Raw genomic sequence first — 24,105 nt, 5'->3', positions numbered from 1 at the left:
TGATATATTTCTTACTGAGAGCTGGATCCTACAGGGCTGTCTGCAAGGGGCCCTCTCCGATGCCGCCCTGTTTGTGTGTGTGTGCTTCACCCACCCACCCCCACAAGTGTGCACACACACACATGCCGTGAAGCAGCACATGTGCGTTGATTGTTTCAAGTCCCTATGCCGCTGTGGGGTGTCGGGTGGGCAGCAGGCAGAGCCACCACAGGCTTCCCCTGGCAGGCCCAGGGGACCCTGTCCAGATGGGACCTCCCTGCAGACCACACAGGCAGGGCCAGCCCTGTTTCATGTCTCCAGTCCGTGTTCCCTGCAGGTTGGAGAGCAACACGTCTGTGCCAGACACCATCTGGCTCCAACAAGAGAGGAAGCTCTGATCAGTGGGTCTGGCACTCACAGCACCATCGCTTGGTCCCCAAAACCAGCCCCCAACTTCCCTCCACATCCTTCCTCAGGCACCACCAGCCTGTGGTAGGGTCCCCAGAGCCTGAAGCAGCCTTGCAGCCTTGCCCAGCTGCAGCACATGGCAAGCGAGGGGTTCACACAGTAGCACAGGGGAAGGGATGGGTATTTGGGGGTGCAGCTTTGCAAACAGCCACGGCAGGACAACTCGTGCCTCTCCTGCTCTGGTGGCTTTCACTGCTGCCCAGCCCCTGCCATCCTGCTGTGTGTCCAGACACAGCCCAGGTCCTGGCATCAATGCAGGTCAATGGTCTCATACTCCAGGTTGTCTGCGTCCTCCAGCTCGATACCAGGTACCAGGTTGTAATAGCTGGTTGTCTGACTCATGTAGATCTTCTCCCGCTCAGCAGAGTCCTTCAGGACTTCACTCACGCTGACAGTGTCCACCTCTGGCTCACTGCCCAGCTCCTCTGCCCTTGGTGCTGGGGTGCCCAGCTGCTCTTCATGAGATGGCACCTGGGAACTGCTGGGGGATCCCACCTGGATCTCCACCTCCTCATAGAGGTCTCTGCCACTCTCCAGTGGATCCACGAAGAGCTGGAGCCCAGCCTGTTTCCCCAGCAGCACTTTCTTCTCAGTCTTGGAGGGAGCAGCAGGCAGCTCGTAGGGGATGTAGTGGTGGGGCTCTGCAGCCAGTGGCACATTGCTCCTCTCTGCCACGGCCCGCTGACTCTGGGACCTGCTCTGAAGGCTGTAGTTGGTCTTTTTCTTCTGCCGGCAGAAGCACCAAGTGACGCTGGCGAGGATGAGGAGGGGGGGCAGGCAGATGAAGAGGGCGGTGAGGCCGTGTGAGCGGCACAGCTCATCCCGGGGGATGCTCTGGAGGCCCACACCGTGGTAGTGCTCTGGTGTGTGGCAGATGACCTCAGCAGCCTGGCTGGACCAACCCTCCAGGGTGGTTAGCAGAGCACAGCTGCAGTCCCAGCTGTTGTTGGAGAGCTGAAGCTGGAGCAGAGATGGCTTCAGGAGGCTGGCAGGAAGAAAGGTGAGGGCATTGAAGCCAAGGTAGACCTCCTGGACCTGGGAAGATGCTTTCAGGAAGGACCTGGGTAGCTCCTGAAGCTGGTTGCTGTCCAGATAAAGAACCCTCAAATTGGGGGCATTTTCTAGAAAGTTTCCAGGGAGACTTTCCAGCAGGTTGTGACTCAAGTGTAAGATTTCCAAGGCAGGAGGGACTCCCTGTGCGTTGCTGATGGCCGTGATGCTGCAGTGGGAGAGGTAGAGCTCCCGCAGCCCCTGCACCCCCACCAGTGCTCCCCAGTCTAGGTGGGTGATGTTGGAGCTGGTGAAGTTGAGGCAGCAGCTCTCAGGGAGCGGAGACTGCCGCCAAGCCTGGTAGTCCAAGGGCTCCGAGCAGTTGCAGATAGGCGGTGCTGGGTCAAGGGCAAGGCCGGCAGCGAGCAGGAGGTTGCCCCAGAGGGACACGGTGCCCAGCCCGGCGCCTGCGGGGAGAGCAGAGGGGACGGTGACTCCCTGTGCCACCTGCCCTCCCGCTCCCTTTCTCCAGCCTTCCCGGCGCGGGGAACTGAACCCCACTTCTCCTTCCCTCCACGAAAGGACCCGCTCGCCGCTGGTCCTCCCGGGCCGTCCTCCAGTGCCACCGACCCCGCCAGCCCGGGGCTGCCTCTCCCGCGACGTCCCGCTGCTCCTGCCGGGTGCCCGCGGGCAGCGAGCGACCCCGGAGCTACGGCCGTGCCCCCCGTGCCCAGTCCGGCCTCACCTGCCGCCGCTCGCCCCATCCTCCGGGGCTGCTCCGCGTCCCGCCGCGCTCCCACCGGGCGCGGCCGCCGGCTCCGCCTCGCCGCGGGGCGGCCCCGCCACATCCCGCCCCGGCCCCGGCCCCGCCGCCGTCCGGCTCGGCCCATGGTCGCCCTTCAACTCCCTGTGCCCTGTCCCCTCGCAGGGGTCCCGCCAGCCATGGACCCTCCAGCCGCCCTGTCCAGCGGTACCCCCGAATTACGCTTGACCCAGCTCCCCTGCAGTCAATCAAGCCGGGGTCCCTCTTTTTTCTGCCCCTCCTTCATAAGCCATAGTAACCATTCCTCCATCATCCCTCCCCTCTCCGTTCCCCAGAAAGAATGTCCCTTCCAGCCTCTCCCTCTCCACTCCCTCTGCCCCGCCAGAAGCCACGTGCCCCTCCAATCCTGTCCGTACTCCATCATCAGCCGCCCAAGCTCCTGGAGAAGGGCTGGGCTGGGCTCTGCTGAGTTTGTCTCTCTCCTGGATGGGGACAGGGCTCTGCCCGGCCGGGTGCAACTGCCAGCTCCCCTGGGGAAAGGATGCAAAGTGTCCATTCTTGCCGGATGGAGACCAAAGGGCCAGCATCGTGCTCCATCGCTGGATCCCTGAAGAATTCCCTCCTTCCCACATAAGTCCCAGGCCCCTAAGGAGGAGCAGAGTCAGGCATGAGCACTACATCCCTCAGAAAAGCAGTGCTGGAGAGGGGAGCTCTGTTTGCACACCTGAAAGTGCATGTGTGCTCACTATGGGGTGAACTGGGTAAACTGAGGCGCATGGAGTGTACCAACAGCTCTTTGCTTGGGTGCAGTAGGGTGGGTAAGATGGGGCCTGGGCTGAGTGTGTGCAGTAGTTGTGTCTCAGTTCCTGGGGTGCCTTGGCCCTGCTGGTGCTGGTTCTTCCTTCCCCAGCTGACCCAAGGGACCAACCACCCTCTCCATGCTCCTCGTTGGTGGCTGCAGCCCCATGCTTTGCAGAGCTGTGCTGAGGGATGGGAAAGCCCCACTCCTGAGGGGGTCAGGGCTGTCACCCCAGTCTTGGGCAGCTTGTCTGCACCCCGATGCTTGGCTGGTGTTGCTCTTGCAGCCCAGGCACTGCATGCAGGCACACAGCAGGGCACACAGCAGTGCCCTGCCCTGGGAAGGCAGCCCTGGTGCAGATGTGAGCTGGCAGCTGGGTTCAGCTGAATGCCACGAGGGTGGGGGGACCAGGCCAGGGCTGAGTATTATGGAGAACAGAAATCCCACAGCCTCTCTGGGCTCCTGTGATATTTTACCACATGCACAAGGGGAAAAAGGTTTCCTGATATCTAGATGGAATTTCCCTTGATGCAGCTTGCATTGTGTGCCTTTCATGATTTTACTGTACACGTCCCCAAAGAGCCTGACTCCCTTTTCCTATAACTCCACCTAACTAGCTGCAGCCAGTCAGGAGTTTGCCCCAGAGCCTCCCCTTCCCCAGGTCCAGCAGGCTGGTGATCTTAAACCTCAGTTCCTCCCACTGCCACAGATCAGTGATAGGAAAGCCCATGACTGAGATGGGACTCCGGCTGCAGGTGGCAGGGTTTGCTGCCAGGCTCCATCCCTCTTGGAGAGGAGATGCCTCGGCAGGACGTGGGCTGTGGGGTCCATCCGTGCCCCTTGCCCAAGAACTCACCCGAGGCAGTGGGGAGCAGAGCAGAGATGGCAGCTCTCAGTGCTGGCAGGTCCCCCTGTCCCTCTGTGGGGAATCCCGGGACAGGCCCCGTCTGTCACACCAGCCCAGACAGGTCCCCCGGGGCCTCCCTGCGCTCCCGGGTGCCTCCACCCACACGTGGCCTTCAGACGCTGACTCAGCTCCGGCAGCCCCGCGCTGGGGCCTCCATCGGAAAACCTGTGATGCCACCGGGGAGCCCGGGGCCGTGATGGAAACAGGCAGCTTCCCTCAGGGCAGCAGCATCCCAGCCTGCTCCTGGGCCGTGTGTGCTGATGGCTTCCTGTGTGCTTCCCCTACAAAAGCTGGAAACACAAGAAAAAAACCAGCCAGATCTGTGTTGTTTCCTCTTTCTCTTCAGGCAGGTTTTCTCAGGTTTTTTTCAGAAAAAAAAAATTGGAGTCAATTTGTCCCCAGTACCCTAGAGTAAGAGGGGATGTGCTGGGAAGAACGGGGCTGCTTGCCAGAGGTGCTCACGCAGAACCCTCAGCGCGTTCAGGGGCACAGTGAGCGTCAGCGGCGAGAGCCCTGAGCGGCAGTGGGGAGAAACTGAGGCACAAAGCACGGGATGGTCACAGAGTCACCGTGTGTGGTGTGAGCAAGGGCAGGACAGCGGGAAGGTTGAGCGGCTCTTACAACGCCTCAGACTCCTGGGGGTTGTGGGTTGCGGCCACGCTGCCAGCCTCTGCGCCCGTGGGGAGGGAGAGGTGCCAGGCGCCCTGGCACGGCCCGTTTCGGGGGGCAGAGGCCTGTGCCCCTCACGGCAGCACCGCTGTGGCGCCGTGCCCGGCCACCCCTGCACACCCTGCACGGCCAGGCCGCCCACAGCAGCGGAGCCGGGAACGGCGTGCCCCGGCACCGAGGGGCAAGGGTGGTGGATCCCATCATCCCTGCATCTTCCGCTGTTCCCTGTGCGCCCAGAGCCCACCTGTGACCCCCTTTGCTGGGCCCTGGCACGGTGAAAGGCTCTTGGGGAGTGTCTACCTGCATCCAAGTTTGTCATAAGGGAGGGAGGGCAGGTCAGGGCCCACGGGGGCTTGGAAAACCCTCCCTGGGCCACAACCTGTCACTACAGGGCACGAAAGAACACAAGTGCACACCGCTGTTCTCAAGGTGAAGAGAAAAAGGGAAGTTTATTTTCTGACTCCAACATTTATAGTTTTCCAAAAGTGACAGTGGATTGGAGGGTGACAGTGCCACCTCTCCAATGACACTGGACAAACCAACAGTCCATCAAATTTCTCCTCCTCCATAAAATAATGCAAAACAATGAGTTATTTATAGAAAGTGTGTGAGAAAGTTTGATACAAAAATGTCAACATCAGAAGGCTTAGAAAATCTTAAAAAATCAGGTCAAGACAACCCTTCCATGGGAAGGAGGTGTGAGGACCCCAGCTGATCCTGTGACACACAATGGTAACACCTGTGGGGGGAAACACCCCGTGAGTAGGTGTTTTGTGTGTGTGTATTTACAGATGTGCATGGCAGGGGGCCATGTATGTCCTGGGAGACAGGGGAGGGAGCTCTGTGTCTTTGTGGGGTCTCAGTGTGACCGTAAGAGAACCCTGAGTCAGGAGGAGGCTGTCCCTGTCTGTAGGAAGGGGGTGCAGCTACAGGGGGAACATCGCTGTGTGTGCAGGGGTGGGCCCCTCTGCAGTGGAGACGCTGCCGGGGCCTCACCCGCGGTGTCACAGCTGGCAGGGGGGACACCAGTGCATTCCGAGAACCCAAAACCCCGCCCCCTCCGCCGTGCTGCGGCCCCTTTAAGGGCGGCCCCTTTAAGGACGGCCCGGGGGCGGAGCTCCGCGGGTGACGTAATCGCGGTCCCTGATAAAGGCGGCGGGATTCCCGGGGCGGCAGCGGCGGCGCGCGCCGGCGGGGCCACGTGCGCGGGGCGCGGCGGAGCCCCAGCCCCGGAGCCTCATCGTCCTCCCGCGCCGCCATGGAGTCCGCCGGCCTCTTTCCCCCTTTCCCCGCCGCCGCCGCCCTCCCCGCGCGGCCCGCGCCCGCCCCGGCGCCACCGCCCCGCGCGGCCGAGACCACCCGCATCATCACCGACCCGGTCTCCGGCCGCTCCTACTGCAAGGGCCGCCTGCTGGGAAAGGTACCGGGAATGGGGAAAGGGGGCTGGGCCGTCGCGGAGAGCGCCGGGGTGAGCCGGTGCGGGCGAGGGGAGGGGCGGGGGCTGCGCGCCTGCTCGACCACCCCCCCCACCCCGGGCGGCCCGGGGCTGGATGCATCCCCCCGGCTGCCGCCGCCGCCCCCATCCTCCCCGCCTCGCCCGGCGGGCCCGCAGCAGTGCTGGAAGCCGTGAATCACCCGGGCTGGCTGCGTGCCTCGGCGGCTATCGGAGCTGCATCGGTTTCGGGCGCCCCGCGGCGTGTGCGTGGGCCGGTGGGTGCCCCGGTTCCCAGGGGTGCCGGCCCGCGCCGCTCCGCCGCACGCAACTTTTCCTCCGGTTGACAGCAGCGTGTGTAGGAGGAGGATGCCGGTTCCCAGCCCGGCCCGAGTGGGCTCAGCGGCTGAGTGTGCAGATTGGAGGGTGACATCACGGCAGGAAAAACCTGTCTCCATGGGGCTGCCTTTCGATGGCCTCCGGTCCCCGGGCTTCCTGCCCTGCGCAGGACTTTCCAGGTTGATCTGTCATGTGGAAAGATGCAAAGTCCGGCCACAGTGGGAGGGAAAATGCCTTGGAGATTTTACAAGAAATGGGTGAAGAAAATGCCTGATTGAGAGCATCATAGTTCAGATCTTAGTGGGCGACACAGCGGGAGGGAGCGTGTGACGCTCCCCGGGCTGTGCTGCCAGGGAAGGGAGAAGGAGGAGGAGGCTTGTAAGCAGGCAGCGGTAAGGAGCTGTCTCCCACCCATCCATAACCACCTCTTCCCTTGCAGGGTGGGTTTGCACGGTGCTATGAAATGACAGACCTGTCCAGCAACAAAACCTATGCCGTGAAGGTCATTCCTCACAGCAGGGTGGCTAAACCTCACCAGCGGGAGAAGGTGGGTGCCGTGCAGCTGCTGGGGGGCTGGGCTGGGGGGGGACAGCAGCTCGCCTGTGCTCACCTGACACTACATCTCTCTTTCAGATCACCAATGAGATCGAGCTACATCGGGACTTGCACCATAAGCACATTGTCAAGTTCTCCCACTACTTTGAGGACTCAGAGAGCATTTACATCTTCCTGGAGCACTGCAGTAGGAAGGTCAGTGCTGCTGTGGCCTCCTTGTCAAAGGCTCTCCTAAACAGCCATAGCTGGTTGGAGCAGGCCTTGCCGAGGTGTTTTGGTAGCAGTCCCCTTCTCCTGAGCTGTCAGCTGTCACACCCTCCAAGCTCACTGTAAGCAGAGTGGTTTTGCACAGCACTGGGCACTCCAGCAGCTGTCTGTCTTTCTTGGACTGCCTGCTCATGGTGTGGCCACCATAAATCCAGAGGTTCCCATGGCTCTGGTGAGCAGCCCCAACCTTATGTGGGGAGTCTGCTGAGGTCATGGCTGTGAAAGAGAGATTATTTGTGAATGTGCAACTTCTGGAAGAACTGGCTTTGACCCTGCCTACCCTATGCCTAGTCAGCAGAGCTGCCTGTTCTCCCTGCCTGCATTGTAAGCTGTCTTCTCTCCCGTTGCAGTCCCTGGCCCACATCTGGAAGGCCCGTCATACTCTGCTGGAGCCCGAAGTGCGCTATTACCTCAAACAGATCATCTCAGGCTTGAAATACCTTCACCTCAAGGGCATCCTGCACAGAGACCTCAAGCTTGGTGAGTGCTGTGGGTGGCACATGGTGTTGTGTGGGGAGCAAGCTGTCCCTGAGGGACTTGTGGTGACGCATTGCCTTTGACTTGCAGGCAACTTCTTCATCAATGAAAACATGGAGCTGAAAGTGGGGGACTTTGGGCTGGCTGCTTGCCAGGATGTCTCTGACCAGAAGAAAAAGTAAGTTTGAGATTTTCCTTTTCCAGAATCCTCCAGGGTTTCACTCTTCTTCCTGTGGCTTCCTAGGAGAGTGGAGGGGCAAGGGGTCCTGCCTGGCTCTGGGAGAGGAAGCCTTAGGGCCCCTTCCTGGGGCAAGGGAGCAATGCCTGCTCCAGCTGCAGGCGAGGCGAGGGGGCTGGGGGCTTTGTGGCTCCTCCAGGAGTGAGCTTGCAGCCGTCGGGGAGAACAATGTGTTGACTATTGCTATTGTGCCTGCCCGGCTGCCGTGCCGGCTGCACAGGCTGGGACACAAAGGCTCTGTTCCTCCTCAGCTCTGGGACAGGCTCTTCCCAACAGCTCCCCAAGAGCAGCTGCTGCTGACCTCCGTAAGCTGGAGGGGGGGAGTCTCTATGAGACTCCTTGTAGATGGAGGCGAGCCACAATGAGCAAAATGGAGTAATGGGAGGACAAGGGTAAATCCCAGGGCTTGGAGCAGGGAGAGGCTGTCTGTGAGGGGATGAAGAGCATGCACTGATCTGGTGCTCTGCCCCACAGGACAATATGTGGGACCCCCAACTACCTGGCCCCAGAAGTGCTGCTGAGACAGGGCCATGGGCCAGAGTCGGATGTGTGGTCTCTGGGCTGTGTCATGTAAGTCTGTGCTGCTGGGTGGGGAGGGGTCCAGGCACCCTGCCTGGGGTGGGGGCAGCTGCTCTGTGGGCAACCCGATGAGGAAGTTTTCTTGTGCTGTGCCTTGTGGCTCTGCAGCGGTTGCTGAGAGGCAGGGGGAGGGGAGCGGCTAGCTGGATCCTGCCCAGTCTTACTTTGGAGCAGGTGCTGCCTGTAGCCATCCTGGGATGCTGTGTGGCGACTGTGCAGGCAGGACCTGCACGGGGTGGGTGTGCTCATGCCACACTCAGCTCCAGTTCAGAGCAGGCTTGACCGCACTGTGAACCTGATAAACAACGGAAAATCTCCGTGGCTCCCGCGCTGTTTGCTCAGGGAGCAATCACAGTTTCGGCACATCCAGCCCCTGGCTCAGCCGCTGCCTGCAAGCTTCCTGCTCCCTTTTCCACCCTGATGGCCACGCGGGTGGGAGCAGCGGGTGGCCTTTGCCTGCCAGCTCTTTGTCCTCCTTCCTCAAGGCTCCTTGCCTGTTGCTCTAAACAGTTGCTAGGAGGAAGCATGGCCGGATGTGAGCGTGGCTGTTGGGGCTGGAAGCACTGCTCTCAGCCAGGTGTGGCCAGCCAAATGCCAATAACTTCCTTGCTTTAAGTACTGCTGAGTCACAAGCCTGGTGAGGATCTGACAGTGGCATGCATGTTCCCTCCCAGGTACACCCTGCTGTGTGGGAACCCTCCCTTTGAGACCTCTGACCTCAAGGAGACCTACAGGTGTATCAAGCAAGTGGAATACACCCTCCCTGTCTTCCTCTCCCTGCCTGCCAAGCACCTCATCACTAGCATTCTCAGACGCAACCCCCAGGACCGCCTCACCCTTGATGAGATTTTGGACCACGAGTTCTTCAAGGTGGGTGGGTGGGGGCCTGGGCCAAGGGACCCTTCTCCAGGTGGGATGAGGTTTTTTGGGCTATGCAGGCTGCTGTCCTTGTCCTGTACAAAGTGTCAGTCCTTCAAAGGAAGGAGCCGCTGTCCTCCTCAAATGCCAGCCAGAGGAACTGAGGGATCTGGTGTGCTTTTGCTGCCTTGTTGCTATAGCAAGGGGCTGTTTCCTGTGCTGATGCCAGTCATGGTTCTGAGGCCTGACGGAAACACAAGCTGGCTGTCAGGAGGGATGTGAATGACTGTGGTCAGCCCAGGGCAGCTGGAGCATGTGGCCTGTGGAAACCAAACCTCTCCCTTGACCTCTCTGCAGGGCTACACGCCTGAGAAACTCCCTCCCAGCAGCTGCGTGATGGCTCCGGAGCTGAGTCCCCCAAATCCTGCAAAGACTCTGTTTGCTAAAGTCACCAAGACTCTCTTTGGGAAGAAGAAACCCAAGGGTAAGTTTGTGCATTGCCAAGGAGCCTCTGGGTGACTCTTCCTTCAGGAAAAAGTGGATCCTGTTTTCTGGAGAGACCTCCTGATGTGGATCTCTGTGGACCCCCTGCCTGGGGACAGCACAAGCTGGGTGTGCCCCTGCCCTTCTTGTGCTGGCATGGGTGTGCCTGGAGAGCGGATACTGTGCCACAACCCATGGGGCAGTTCCTCCTGGAAGCCCTGTGTTGCATGAGAACTGGGAAGTGAAAGTGGGAGACAGCTGTCTGACATGTCCTTGCCTCCATGGGCATGGGGATAGATAAGGAAGAGCTGAGCTACTGGGAGGGGTGGCCTGGATGTCCCCAGCCTCTATGCTCAGCCATGTACTCATCTCTTGCTTTCTCCTCAGCCAAGAAGGGCTCTTCAGAGGACAGGGATGACATCTCCAAGCTGGTTACTGGGCTGATGAAGACCTCAATCTGTCGGCAGATGAGCTATAAAACTGTGGAAGGCAATGAGGTGAGAACATCTCTGAGGCCATGCATGCTCTTATTTGGCAGAGCAGGCAGACCATGATAAAGCCAGGTCTCTCTACAGGCCACTCCTGTATCGTGCCGCAGTGCCAGCTCCAGCCCCGTGGAGACAGTGGTGGAGGAGACATCTCACAAGTCTGCGTCCCCCTCCATCCGGGGAACGATGGCCAGCAGCTGTGAAGGTGAGCAATACCTGTGCCAGCCACCCCAGCCTGCCCCAAGCTTCCTGTCATGCCTGGGCTGATAGCGGGGCTGGCTGACTCAGCCTGTCATCTTCTCCCCGCAGCCTTTGAAGATTGCGTCACTGCCTCTGCCATCATAGAGTCAGCTGTCCGGCTCCTGAGGACCTGCCTCTCCTCCATGCCTCCAGGTAAACTGGTTGGACTGCTCTGGGATGACATAGGGGGCTGTGCATCCCCTTCCCCCTGGGATGAAGGCATGGCTGCTGCTTGGGGTACAAATAGCACCCTAAATGGTGCCAGAGCCTGCTGTAGGGATCCCTTCCCCCTGGGCAGGTGAGACAGACAGGGGCTGGCTGGCTGCACCTCTCACCTCCTCTCTTCTCCTACAGCTGAGAAAAACCCAGCTTCCCTGGCCCGCCATGAGCACTTTGTCTGGGTGAGCAAATGGGTGGATTATTCCAACAAGTATGGCTTTGGCTACCAGCTCTCCAACCGCAGCATTGGGGTCCTCTTCAACAATGGCACCCACATGACGCTTTCCCCCAACCACAGGTGAGCGGTGGGAATGGGGCTGATCTGTCTCTAGGGGAGCCCCTTGGGTGGGAAGGGGAGTCTATAACATCCCCAAAACTCGTGCTCTGCTCCCTCCAGGACTGTACATTACAACCCGACCAACAGCAAACACCTGGTGTTCTCTGTGTCTGCCATCCCTGAGCAGCTGCAGGGACAGATGAGTGTCTTGCGCTACTTCGCCTCCTACATGGAGCAGCATCTCATGAAGGTGAGTGCTGGGGCCTAGGGCTGGACTTTGGGTCATGGCTTGGCCACACCATTTGAGCTGGTTGGACTCCCTGCTTGCAGCTGTGGCCAGGTGGACACGCAGAGTTGTGTCCAGGGAGTGGGTACCCACCTTTAGTGTTGTGTGTGCTGTTGGAAGTGCTCCCATGTGTGGGACCAGTGGCTTATGCAGACCTTTCTCTCAAAGGGAGGTGACCTGCCCAGCATAGATGACCTTGGGCAGCCAGCCCTGCTCCTCCTGCAGTGGGTGAAGACTGACCAAGCCTTGCTCATGCTCTTCAGCAGTGGCACCCTCCAGGTATGTGTGTGGCACAGTGGAGATGCCCAGACCCTTGTGCAGAGGAGGTCTTCTGGTCTGTGTTGGATCTTGTCTGCCACAGCCCAAATGGAAAATTCAGCTGTGAAAACAGCTGTGGGTGCAGGATGCTGCTCCAGTGCCTGGAGCTGCTGGTTGCAGCTTCCCCAGCCCATGGAGAGATAGCACTTCAGCTGCATGCTTCTGTCTGCCCCTGTGCTAGGGCTGGCTCATTCCTGCCATGGGGCATGGGCAGGGATGCTCCCAGGCAGGTTGGGGAGGAGGAACGGGTTGAGGCAGGAAATGTGGCTCCATCCTGGCTCCCGACATGCTGTGGGAAGCGTGGCTTAAACCAAGCCCAACCTGTCTCCTAGGTGAATTTCTACAACGACCACACCAAGGTGATCATTAGCAAGCCTGACCACTCCTGCCTTGTCACCTACATCAACCGGGAGCGCAACTCTTACACTTACAAGCTGTGCAGCATCCAGGAGCTGGGCTGCTCTCCTGAGCTCCACCACCGCCTCAGATACATCCTCAAGCTTCTCCAAGAATGGGCTGAGGCCTAGCCTGGGACCTTGGGGGACCCTGTCTGGACTTGGAGGTTTCCCCCTGCCCTCCCATGGGATGGGAGGGATGATGTGGTGCTGGCTATCCCCCTGGGCACTGTGTATCCTGGTGCTCAGCTGGACTCTGGACTAAGACATGTGGATGTGGTTACAGCAGCTGGTCTGGATATCCTTGCTGCTCCCTGGCTCTGGGCAATCGCTGTCTTCCCCCTGGAAGCTCCTGCTCTGGTGGTGCTGGTCTTGATGGAATGGACTGGGGTGTTACAAGGAGGTGGTGGTGGGTGAGTGTCCTGCAGCTGGTTTGGGGCTGGCTGGGCCTTGTCTGAGGCTGGCAACTACTTGTGGTGGAGGCTCAGGCTCCCCTGCCCCAGCTGACGCATCAGTTGCACTGACCCTCTGCGTGGCCTGGAGATGGGCACTTCCCAGGAGTGGGCAGGGCTGAAGGGTGCTGCTTGCCCTGCCAGGCGCTCTGTGGGCTGGTGTGTGCCATTCCACAACTGTTACACTAAGGAGGGAGCTGTGCTGGGCCCAACTGTGCCCAGTCTCTTCCCAAATTGTGAATTGTCTGGTACAACCTGAGGTTTGATAAAGGGTGGGGGATGGGATCTGAGGACTTGCCTGGAGAAGCCCTCATTTTTTTGGGACCCAGGGTTGTTTCTTATTTCAAGGCAGTCTCTGCCATGTGGGACTATTTATGTATCTTATTTATATGGAATTATTTATTTTCCTGTTGGTCTGTCCATGTGCAGTTCCCCTTTCCCTGACCCACCTCAATAAAAACTTATTTGTGTAAGGGCAAACTATGTCTGCCTTGTTGGAAACTGGAGTTATAAAAGCAGCTTCAGCATCATTCTTGCTCCAGAACTGCTTCTGCCTGTCGGAATGACCCTTCTTGCCACTGACTGGTGCTGGGGGATAAGGTCAGGGAGCAGGATGGCTGTGAGGAGCCCATGTGGTACCTCCACTGCTTTCATGGGACTGGCACAAAGGGCAGAGTTAGCTCTTGCTTATGCTGATGGAGCCTTGGAGCTGCCTCAACTTCTTGCTGCTGCCAAATTCATTGCCAGTCCTTTCTGCACTTGGACCCAAGCCAGCTGCTCTCCTGACTGCTGAGCTGCAGAAGGCAGGAGCTATGACCCAGGTGGTGGAGGGGTTGCCTGGGCCCTTGCACTGACATCTCTGTGTGATGGGATATGAGCTGGGCATGAAGCCAGGAAACAGCTCTATGAGCTTGCTTTGAAGGTGATCTGTGTAATCAATCTGCCTGGGAGCAGCTTGTGCTGTGGGAAGCAGCCTGGGCTGCTCCAACAGCCTTGGGCAGTTGCCTGTTCCAGGGAAATCCAGGCTTTTGTTGTGTTTGCTGCCACTTGGGTCTTTTTGCAAACCATAGTGCTGGGAACTGCAGTGTGGGTGTGAGCTGAGGCTGGAGTGATCGCCCATATCTTGCTCCCTGCACACACCCTGGCCCAAGATTCCAGGTATGACACACAGCTGGACAAAACCTCTTTATTTCAGCTGCTCTCTCTCGTACAGCTCTACAAAACAGGGTGGACAGAGAGGCATGTGCTACTCAAAGTAGACCCCATACACTGTGGCCACAGCAAAGAGGGAGGTGTTGGAGAAGGTGGCAGAGGCAAAGCTGTCAGTCTCGGGGTCCCATAGTCCCCGGCTGGCCACCAAGAGGCTCTGCTGGCCCTGCTGGCCCAGCACCACATGGCAGACCAGCTTGTAGCGGGGTGGCACCACCTCCTTGGCCTGGTTCTGCAGCAGCTCAGTCAGGCTCTGCACTAGTGGGGCACTGCCCTGGGCACTGTATACAGCGGTCCCCAAGGCACAGGCCAGGGTCCCCTCCAGCACCCGCTGCACCCGCTCTGCATCAAACTTGCAGCCTTTGTCCGGCCCCATCCTGTAAGTGTTTTCAAGGCGGGTCTTGAGGATGGGTTGGAAAATTGGGAGCCCAGAGAAGCTCACACGTCTGTGGAGCATCCAGGGGCCAATGGAGGGCCGCCTGCTCCCCGGGACCATCCCGAAGGAGCTGCGGCGGCTGAGGATGGAGTTGCGGCGGGAGAGCAGGGGCGGTGGTTTGCTGTCCTCAGTGCCTCGGGCTGGGGCTGCGGGCTGGGACCCACGGCGTGTACTGCGGAGTGGAGGGGCTTCAGCGTTGGCTGCAGCCAGCACCTGGGCTAGCAGGGCTGTTTCTGGGACGGGCTGCTCAGCCATAGGGGTGGCCTGCAAAGGAGATGTACCTGAGTGTTGGGTAAGGAAGGTGTCCTGTAGCCTCTCTGTTCCCCTGCTTCTTTGCCTCACTTCTCCCTGCCCTCTGCAAAATCCCATGACTTCTGGCATGTGAGTCTCCATGAGACAAGATGCAGAGGGGCTGACAGTTGTCTTCCCTTCTCCAGTGCCTCCCTGCCCATTAGACTTGATAGGGGCTGATCTAGTGTGCTAACGCATTGTCCACACAGCCCTCTGCTCCCCCATCCCCAGCACTTCCCCCAGCACAGGTAAGTGACTCTCTCCCCAGTGTTCCAGTCTGCATCCCACACTTACCCTAAGTTCCACTCCTGTCCTTCCAGAGTAAACCCAGGGGCTTGTCTCTGGTGAATGTTACTGCCCAGGACCAATCTTTATCTTGCAAGTTGCTGTGAGCAGGGCCAAACCTGTTGTGCTCCTGGAACAAACCTGTTGTGCTCCTGGAAGGTGAAGTGTTGCTACGTGACACTGTAGGTCTCCAGGGCTGTTCTGGGGCATGGCTTCTGTAACTCCTTGATTCCTGGTCCCTGGACAGCCCTGTTCCCCTTCACTCCTGTCCTCTCTGCATTTTCAGCTGTGTCAGCACAAGGATGTGGTTACTCCAGGCATGTGCCCTCCAATCTCAGCTCCCTGCCAGCACTGAAAAATGCAGGCTGGTGTTGGATGTGCAAGAGAAGAGCAGGGGATGGAGAGTAGCCACTGTGATCACTACTTTGTGCCCTGACTATGGGCTGCACTGGGACTGGGCCCTCCAACAGCTTGCTTTCACTCAGACATTTGCATCCTTAGGCTACTTTTGCCCCACTGCACCAAGGGAGAGTGTGCATGGGTGGGCACCCGTTGAATCATATAATCACATAGTGGGTTGTGTTGGAAAGGACCATCTAGTTCCAAATCACCTGCAATGGGCAGGGATGCCACCCCTAGACCAGACTGCTCAGAGCCCTCTCCAACCCAGCCTTGAACACTTCCAGGGACTGGATGGAGCACAGCCCTGGCATGTGCCAGGGACCCTGCTGGTGTAATGCCCGGGGGGTGAGCAGGTCTCTGGGGGCTCCTGACCCAGGCTAGAGTTTCTCTCTGCCAGTGGAGCCCAGCCCAGCTGGTACGACATGGCTGTTCCATCAATGTGCCTTTGTCTGGCCTGACTGCTGAGCTATTTGAGGAAAGTGGAGACGGCATTTGTGTTTCTATCTCCAGTCAGAGGTATTTATAGCCTGCCTCTGACTAGTGCTGCCAAGCACACTGCCAGCTGGACCCCTTCCCTTGGGGTGCTGCCTCAGCTCTGAGCCCCATTCCTGCCTCTCCCTTGCACCACCCACTGAGACAAGCACGGGTGGATCCCTCCATGGGTAATCCCCTCCTTGGGCTGCTTGGGGCCAGCCAAGGGTTGGAGAATGGCACAGTACTTGGTTTGGGTTTAGGTGAGCGGTGTCTTTAGTGGGTTGATCTAGTGGGTGGCATCCCTGCCCACACAGGGGGGTTGGAACTAAATGGTCCCTTCCCAGCCAAGCCTTTCTATGAGGCTGGTGACGGTTTTTCTGCCTGCAAGCACCTGTACCCTAAGCAGATATGAGAGCTGCAGGGCTCTGGCCTGGGGCATCGCAGGAGAAGGCTTCTCCCATTTCAGGGAACAAATCTCCCTGCCGGGCTCCAGTCTGCTCCAGCGCTGCTCCTGGGGACTCAGCCATGCCCAGCGACTTTCCATGGGGGCTGTGCAGGTGGAGCTGAGGGTGATGTCCGTGCATGTGCTGCCTTTTCCCAAACCCCAGCTGCCGGCCTCTCTTCACCCCCATCTCTTTGCTCCGCAGCAAAGCCACCAGCTTGGGCCGCAACGTCCCTGTCCGAGCCAGGCGTGCCAGAGCCAAGCCGCGAAACACGGCAAGGAATTCCACTCGCTGCAAGAGGCAGATCAGCCCTGCTTCCCCATCCGGTGAGTGCCGGACGGAGCCGCCTTGGCAGCACGGCTGTGCTTCACGCCTCATTGTCCCATCGCTCCCTCCCACTGCTCCCCCGGCAGCCCGGCCTCCAGCCCCAGCGCTGCCTGCCAGGTTTCCCTAGCAATGGGCCGTGCCGTACGACGCGGCGTGCTGGCTTCCTCCCCGCGGCCTCCCCGGGCTGGCCGGCCTCCCGGCAGCCTCCGGATTGCCTGCCGCCATCCTCCGGCCTCCTCCCGCCGCCGCGTTCCCTGAGGCAGCCCATGGCCGGACCCTGCTCGGCGCGGCTGCAGGGCGACGTGGCCGCCTTCAGCGCTGCCCTGCGCACCCTGGTCAACAACCCCCAGTTCAGGTGAGGGCCCGGGGCGTGCCGCCTCCCCCCAGACACGCCGTAATCCCGGGCGGCTGCTCCTGCTGTTTTCCCGCAGCCCCGAGCCCTCCGGCTGGGGCCTTTGAGGCCCTCAGGCAGTTCGGGAGCCCCGGGCAGCTGGTGGGGCCGACATGGCTTGCGCAGCGCTCCGCACACACCCGCATGCCAACAGGAGGCCAGGGCTGCCCAGGTGTAGCCCACCCTGCACAGCCATCCTTTCTCAGGAGGAGGGAAAGTTCCCGGGTGTGCCCAGACCCTCTCTGTCCCCAGGCATGGTGCCAACAGGGCAAGGCAGTTTCCCAGGGTAAATCCTGTGCTGGGGTTCTTGCCCTTGCCGGGAATGGGGGTACATTGAGCTCCCCAGGAGCAGCTTCCTCCCGGCTCAGTTCCTCGCCCACCTGGCTTTACCGGTGTTTTATCCCCGGAGGGCATGGCATCCCTCATTCCTGCCACCTCTTGCCAGAGCAGAGATGGAGATGGTGATGCTGCCTTGGCTTCCCTCACCCACATGGTATGTCCTGCCTGGCTGTGGTCCTCTTCACCCACTTCCTGCTGAGGCCTGGCCAGCTATCTAAGGAACACTAGAGCTATCTAAGGAAATCCCCATTCCTGCTGAAATTTTTGGCCACCCAGAAGAGAAATCCCAGCAAAAACTCCCCAGCCACAGCACCAGGCAGTAGAGGAGTGGCTGACAATGCCTGGTCATTCTCAGCCTGCATCCTGCTGCTCACATCTTTTTACCCATACCCCTTATCCAGCATCCTGCAATCTGCATCCTGCAACCTGAAATCTGTGCTCTGCATCCTTCTACTTCATCGCACATCCTGCATCCTTTCTCTTTTGGCCTGGATCTCACAGCCTGCACTCTGTAGCCTTTCTTCTGCATCCCACATCCTGCAACCTTCATTTTGCACCCATCCAGCAGCCTGTGTCCTGCATCCCATACCTTGCATGCCGTCATCATAGCTGGCATTCCACATCTCACAGCCTGCATCCTGTGTTCTGCTTGCCCCTCTTGGCCTGTGGACCTCAATCACAGAACAGTTTATCATGATCCCCCTTGCAGGAGCAGTCATGGAGGACCTGTTGGGCTCTGCTCACAGCACCCATCCTGCCCCAGCTGTATCTCCTGATAGACAACTGGGATGACCCAGGTGTCCTTCCTTCTGGTGGGCACATACACCTCCCTGTGGGACACTCTGAGGGTTGGGCCATGGATTTGTGCATGTCTTCATGCAGTCAGAGTTTGAATGGCATGTCTTCTGCTTATTGGCCTGCTGGGATGGAGGAAGAGACAGGGGGATAGATAGGCATAGCCACAGGTGTGCCCAAGATGAAGACTCCATATCCTTTGCCTGCTTCCTTTCCCCTGATCTTGCCCCTCTTTTCTGGGGCCATGGAGCTGGGGAAATATTTTGGGGAGGGGTGGGTTATAGGGGATCAGGGCAACAGGATGGTCCCTGTGCTCTACTGTATGCCACAATCTGTCCTGCTGGGCTGGTGCCAGCCCTTCTGGCAACTGTGCCAGGGACTTCACATCCCTGAGACGATGAGTCAGTTCCCATGAGTCAAGGAGGCTGATCCCGGTGACAGCAATGCTTTCCTTGACTCTGCTATGCCAAAAGAGAAAGTCACTTTCTCCAACTGTCATTGGTCTTTCTCTGCCCTGCTTGGTGCCAGCAGCCAGGGCTCTCCGTGCTTTCCAGAGGACCTGTTGTGCTCACCTCGCCTGCTGCATTCAAACGGCTGGAAAGAGCCACCAACAAGGTCCCCTCTGTCCCCCTGTTGGGACAAACGCCTGGGTTAAAAGTAAAGGGTACTGCCCTGCTGTGCTGGGCACTCAGCAGGGCCCTTCCTGTGGGCCCTGTCCCAGCCCTGGGAAGGCTGTGTCCTTGCTTTCCAGGCGCCGTGTCCCTCATGGTCCCCTCTCTCCCACAGCGATGTGATGTTCGTGGTGGGCCAGGAGCAGCAGAAGGTGTTTGCACACCGCTGTGTGCTGGCGTGCCGCTGCCAGGTGTTCCGTGGCATGCTCAGCCAGGCACCAGCGGGCAGCCAGGACTCCTCCAGCAGCGTCCCACCCCAGGGCCCCTTCATCCTGGGCAACGTGCAGCCTGAGGTCTTCCTGGCCGTCATTGAGTTCCTCTACACCAACAGTGTCACCCTCAACAGCCACATAGTGAGTGGGGATGGGGCTGGTGGGGACCATGGATGTAGGAGGGACAAGAAGGGGATGCAGGGGAAGAGGGTGCTTTGCAACTCTTTGTGTGCCAAAGTTGGAGGGGATGGTCTATATGATGCTCTCTGGCTGGATGACAGGATAATGAATGTATGGGGTCTCAACCCAGCACAGTGGGGTGTCCAGAGCACCTTGTCCCAGTGTTGGGACCTCTGGTTTTGCATACCCTGGATGGTGAGAATGGGGACACCACAGCAGAAGACCTAAATTTTTCTCCATGCAGCAGCCTTATCTCCCATGCCCCACTCAGGAGCTCCCACAGAAGCTGGAGCACACCTGCCCTTTACCCTGGGCTGCTGTGCCAGTCCATGGCCACACACGCTGATGATCACAAGGTCCTTCTTGCCTGCAGGCACTGGAGGTGCTGACCTCGTCGGTGGAGTATGGCTTGCAGGACCTGTGCAAGGTACGGTGCTATTTGGGCCGTGGGCAGTGGTCCCTGACTGTTCCCAGGCTGGGCAGCACCCCAAGATGGTCCCTGCATGGCTGCTAGCTGGAGGTGCCTGTGAGGAAAGCACTGTGGTGAATCACACAGGCTTGGCCCTGCTTCTCCATCCTGGAAGGTCTCTCCAGTGGGATCCCCCTTGAGGGGGTGCAACAGCGGCTGGGAATCCCACAGGGGAATCCCGAGAAATCATGGGGAAGGACATGGAGTTTCACATCTCTTGCACAGCTATGGTCAAGAGGAAAGCCCCTGTGCCTTCACCCCCACGTGCTGTCTGGTCATCTGACAGGATGATGCAGTTAGAGAGAGCTCCGATCCTTGGGAGCAGTCAGCACCTCAGCTGTGGTGCTGCCAAAGCTATGCTGCTTCGGGTGGGAAGGTTTTGGGAAGGCAGCAGGGACACAGAGGAAAGGTGGGAGCTGAATGAGGAGGGGCCAGGGAGCTGAAGGAGCTCGGTGTTGGGGAGGGCAGCCAGGCCACGTCATCAGCCTGATTCCTGAATTACAGCCTGGCTGAACATGTGACCTGACACCTCACACCCAGACTGGGAAAGTACATCTCACACCCATCACACTGGGAAAGTACCTCAGGAGCTGAGGAATCGTGGGCTGCTGTCTGCCATAGTGGTGGGAACAAGATCAGCCAAAGCCCAGATGTGGCAGAGAGCTGTCAAACAGCTGTCTGGGCAGGGAAGGGATATAAGGGGTGTAGCAGAAAAGAGGGACCTGGTACTCCTATCATGAGTCACACCCCACCACCCAGCAAATGCATCCTGAGAGGGATGACCTGCATAGAGGAGGGGTAGGAAGGAAAGGGGCTGACCAAGGACAGCTGGTGAAACCATGTCAGTATGCCCAGCTGCAGGGTGACCTCATATCCCTCCTGCCAATGACTCAGGGCCCTTCTGCCCCAGCTGACAGCTCCTCCCTGCATGTCACATCCCCTTGGATTTCCCAGGGACTCTGACAGACAGCTGAGATAGGCAGGAGAGAGCTCCCACTCATGCTGCTCTGGCTGCATCCCACCTGCATCATCCATGTAGGGGATGCAGCTAGAGATGCTATTCCCCCATCAGTCACAGCCAGAGCACAGCTGGCAGGCAGGGCTGGGGCAAAGCTGAGGTCATCCAGTGCACTGCAGCTAGCACCAGGATTGTGCCCTATGGCAGAACATGGATGGCATCTGTAGACAGGATTAAGGGACCCACCTGGGGCTATCAGATCAGTTGGGTTTGGTCACATCAATCTTGGTCCCTGGCTCCATCAGTGGCCAAGCTGGCTGCCCACATCCACACTGCAAGACCTCATCCCACAGGCCATTGCTTATGAAGTCCTGGGGGGTTGAGGTGCCCCATGTTCCATGTGCTGGGGGCTCAGGGGATGCTGAGAGTTGTGGGGGGGCGGGGGGGGATGGCACACCCACTGCACACCCTCTCCCTGTCTGCCTTACAGCTCTGTGTCAAGTTCATCAAGGACACACTGAATGTGGAGCAGGTCTGTGAGGCTCTGCAGGTAAGAGTGACACCAGTGGGGTCACAAAGGCCTTAAAATAACCTGTAGAGTCTTGGGGCAGGAACAGACTTGACCCTTCTGTTCTCTTCTGGACAGTGGGGCAGGATTTCCCACTCACCCCTGGCCCAGCAGCTGTCCTGCCAATTCCCAGACTACTGGGGTTGTACCAGGGCTGCAAGGGACAGTGGGGCCACCAGATCCTGGCAAAGAAATGTCTTCTCTGTCAGCCTAAGCAGGACTGGCCAGAACTCTACAGTGCCAGGGCTTTGTCATCATCTGCATGAAACCAGGAGGCCCTGGGTTTTGGGGAGCCAGTCCCAAAACCCCCGCTGAGAGTTGAAGCACCTAAAAATAGCTTTGCAAAGGTCCTAATGGCCCTGGCCATGCTACTTGGTGGGACCAAGGCTGCTCCCCAGAGAAGGGGTATTTGTTTAATCTCCCACAAGCTGAAACAATCTTGGGGTGAGGTGCCTGCCCCAGAACACAGAGCCCCAGCCAGATGTGATGCCAGACCACTGCAACATAAACGGAGCTAAAATTGGCCCAGAGGAAACAAAACAAGAAACCCCAAAACCCCAGAACAAAACAAACCTGAAGAAAACATCTTGTCTGCCCTCCCCACTTACGTCAGCACTGGTCCCCTGCTGTGGTGGAGGGGGATGTGATGTTCACCCTGCCTGTGCTGGTCCCGAGTACCCCACACACAGGGGCTGCTGTGGGGGGATGGGGTCATGCCCTCCTGGTAACCTGATGGGCAGTGCCAGCCCTGGGACGAGCATTGCTCAGTAGGGCTGGGAGAAAATGAGAACAACCCCAAATTCCTGCTGCAGCGGGGGATGGCAGCTGTGGGTCAGGCTGAGGCTGGCACTAGGGGTATGAGGTGCTTGTGGGGGGCTTTAAGCTGATCCCATGCCCACACAGGGAGCACTGGGGAATGGTGGTTTCATGTGCCTGTGGTGTTACCTTGTGAGAACAGCACCAGGGCTTCTCGCCCACTGTGGGCTCAGTGAGATGCCTGAGCAGAGGTGGAAAATCACACGTCCTGCTTAGGGTGGGGCTGGGTGACCACTGTAGGCATTAGAGCCACCAAAATATTTGCTGTTGGGCAGGCCAGAAAAGGAGGGGGCCTTGGTGCCCCTTCCTCCCCACACTCTCACCATGGTACCCAACCCAGAGGGATGTGTGCCTCACCTGTGTCCCTGACAGTGCCCATGTTTCTGTAGGGCTTTGGCAGGGAGTCCCTCCTGCTCTGGACCCCCTTGCAGGTGTTTGTGTTGTCTCTCAGGCTGCGGTGACCTATGGGCAGGTGGACCTCCAGCAGCACTGCCTGGCCTTCATCGAGGGCTGCACCGCGGTATGGTGGCAGGTGATGGGGGAGCATGGTGTGGGGTACCCCAGGGTATGGGGGGCACATGGCATGGAGAACACTGCATGAGGCACAGGAGCAGGGCTCCTAAGGACAGGATGCCTGGAGGCTGAGAGAGGAGTAAATGGTGTTTGGAGAGAAGATGCTGGGTGACTGGCAGAGGCAGGCTGGGGGGTACTGGAGTGCCAGAGGACTGGAGTTTCAGTTGGGGGATGCTGGAGTGCCAGGCAGGGATGGCACCAGGATGTGTCTGATGGATGGGGGTGGTTGTGTGGGGTCCTGGTTCCAGCACCCTGGTGTTGTGGTGTGCTGGCAGGCAGTGGTGCAGACCCAGGGCTTCCGTGAGCTCTCCGACGTGGTGCTGGCACGGGTGCTGCGCAGTGACCGCCTGGATGTGGATGAGCTGGACCTGGTGCAGGCTGTGCGGGAGTGGGCACACGTCAGCTCGGTGAGTGTCATGCAGCAAGGACCACCCAGGTGTGCCTGGGCCCCCACCAGCCCAGGCTGGGAATGTAGGCACCCTATTCCTGAGCCCAGGGCTCTGTGATACACACAGAAGCTTTGTCACTGCCCCCAGGCCCCTGCCTCCCCTGGTGCCCAGGACATCACCAGTCTCATCCCTCACATCCTGATGTCTGACAGGCTGTCCTGGAGCGTCCGGTGCCAGAGGTGGCTGCCCTGCCAGTGAGGGAGCTGCGTCTGCCCTTGCTGGCACCCAGTGAGCTGGTGACACTGGAGAGCTACAACCAGCAGGACCTCCTCATCCCGGTGAGCTGCTGCCTGTTAGTGTCCCCTGACTGACCTCCAGGGCTGGAGGGTGCTGTGGGATGGGCTGAGGAGGACCACACTGTGGCAATGCTGATGCCCCCAACCGTCTCCCCATCCCCACAGGTGGAGAGCATCGCGGCAGCCTGGCGTGCCCATGCACTGAGGAGGGGCAATGGGGTGCCCTCCCGCCTCTGCCGTCCCCGCCGGGGCACACGGCCCCGTGACCATCACCGTCACCTTGAGCCACACGCCAAGTAGGGGCTGGGAAACGAGTTTTGTCCAGCCCAGCCAGGGACTCTGCAGCGGGGCAGGCAGTGGGGCTGGGCACTGATGCTGCCGTGGACAAGAGCATCGATAAGGTGCTTTGTCACATGTCACAGCGTCAGGGCCAGGGCAGGATGCCTGGGTCACCCCAAAAGTGGTGCAGGGGCTGGGGGTAGGGTAGAGCTGGGCTATGTGGTGAGTGCAAGGACACTGCAGGCTCCCCAGGTAGTAACCCAAGGGTGGTGGGGCTGCAGAGATCCCTGCGGGATGGGGACCCAAGATGAGCTCCCCCTTCCCCGGGGCCGTGCTGCCCTCCCCCGGCAGCGGGGCTGTGCTGCAGTGGGGAAAAGCCACCAGCACCTGCCCGTGCCCCTTGGGCTTGGAGGGGGTGCAGGTGGGAGGGGACACATGGACATCTTTGCACGAACTGCTGCACTGACAGGCTCCCAACCCCTGCCAAGCCCTACCAGCAGGCCACACACACACAGGACGGGCTGCCAGCCCCACAATGTGCCACACACATAGTGTGCAGCCCTCCTTGCACCCCCCATTGAGTGTGTGCACACAGCTGGGTCTGTCTCAAGCACACATACCCCCCTTCCAGCTGTGTTCCCCAGGAGAAAGGGCCGGACACAGCAGGTAATTTATATATAATATATATATTTACTCTTTAAAAATAAACCTTCAGTCCCCACTACCGCCTGTACAAACTACAAAAATAAACCTTTGCTCTCTTTGATATAAATAACTTAGATGGCGTGTTTTGGGGGGGCTGCCCGCCGTGCCCACGCCTGGCA

General features: G+C 59.2%; 4 protein-coding genes across 5 annotated transcripts; 2 read left to right on the top strand and 2 right to left on the bottom strand.

Moving 5' to 3' along the window:
* Positions 1 to 53: 53 nt before the first annotated feature.
* LOC311156744 (uncharacterized protein) lies at positions 54 to 2,327 on the bottom strand (the record flags this gene model as incomplete). The annotated part of the gene is made up of 2 exons (XM_084210962.1): positions 54 to 1,904; positions 2,183 to 2,327. The coding sequence occupies 2 exons, from the start codon at positions 2,325 to 2,327 to the stop codon at positions 697 to 699; spliced, it is 1,353 nt and encodes a 450-aa protein (XP_084067088.1). The 3' UTR covers positions 54 to 696.
* Positions 2,328 to 5,833: 3,506 nt separating this feature from the next.
* PLK3 (polo like kinase 3) lies at positions 5,834 to 12,893 on the top strand (the record flags this gene model as incomplete). The annotated part of the gene is made up of 15 exons (XM_084211283.1): positions 5,834 to 5,995; positions 6,786 to 6,893; positions 6,980 to 7,096; positions 7,519 to 7,648; positions 7,736 to 7,823; positions 8,358 to 8,453; positions 9,137 to 9,332; positions 9,678 to 9,804; positions 10,191 to 10,300; positions 10,379 to 10,496; positions 10,601 to 10,684; positions 10,886 to 11,048; positions 11,148 to 11,277; positions 11,482 to 11,592; positions 11,964 to 12,893. The coding sequence occupies 15 exons, from the start codon at positions 5,834 to 5,836 to the stop codon at positions 12,156 to 12,158; spliced, it is 1,935 nt and encodes a 644-aa protein (XP_084067409.1). The 3' UTR covers positions 12,159 to 12,893.
* An 831-nt stretch (positions 12,894 to 13,724) lies between these two features.
* On the bottom strand, positions 13,725 to 14,378 carry DYNLT4 (dynein light chain Tctex-type 4; the record flags this gene model as incomplete). Its single annotated transcript, XM_084211513.1, has 1 exon — positions 13,725 to 14,378. One exon carries the CDS (start codon positions 14,376 to 14,378, stop codon positions 13,725 to 13,727), a length of 654 nt encoding a protein of 217 aa, XP_084067639.1.
* A 2,170-nt stretch (positions 14,379 to 16,548) lies between these two features.
* BTBD19 (BTB domain containing 19) lies at positions 16,549 to 23,990 on the top strand. Of its 2 annotated transcripts, none has more exons than XM_084211508.1 (8): positions 16,549 to 16,700; positions 18,657 to 18,894; positions 19,307 to 19,360; positions 20,851 to 20,910; positions 22,196 to 22,264; positions 22,593 to 22,724; positions 22,919 to 23,044; positions 23,168 to 23,990. In XM_084211508.1, the coding sequence occupies exons 1-8, from the start codon at positions 16,612 to 16,614 to the stop codon at positions 23,300 to 23,302; spliced, it is 903 nt and encodes a 300-aa protein (XP_084067634.1). In that variant the 5' UTR covers positions 16,549 to 16,611; the 3' UTR covers positions 23,303 to 23,990. The 2 variants fall into 2 exon arrangements, with proteins under 2 accessions (XP_084067634.1, XP_084067635.1); XM_084211509.1 differs by having other exon boundaries at positions 22,919 to 23,058.
* Positions 23,991 to 24,105: the final 115 nt, after the last annotated feature.

Source organism: Fringilla coelebs, assembly GCF_963513975.1.
Source record: "Fringilla coelebs genome assembly, chromosome: 9".
Lineage (NCBI taxonomy): Eukaryota > Metazoa > Chordata > Aves > Passeriformes > Fringillidae > Fringilla > Fringilla coelebs.
Note: the sequence above shows the minus strand (reverse complement) of the source record. Positions and strands in the feature narration are given on the sequence as shown.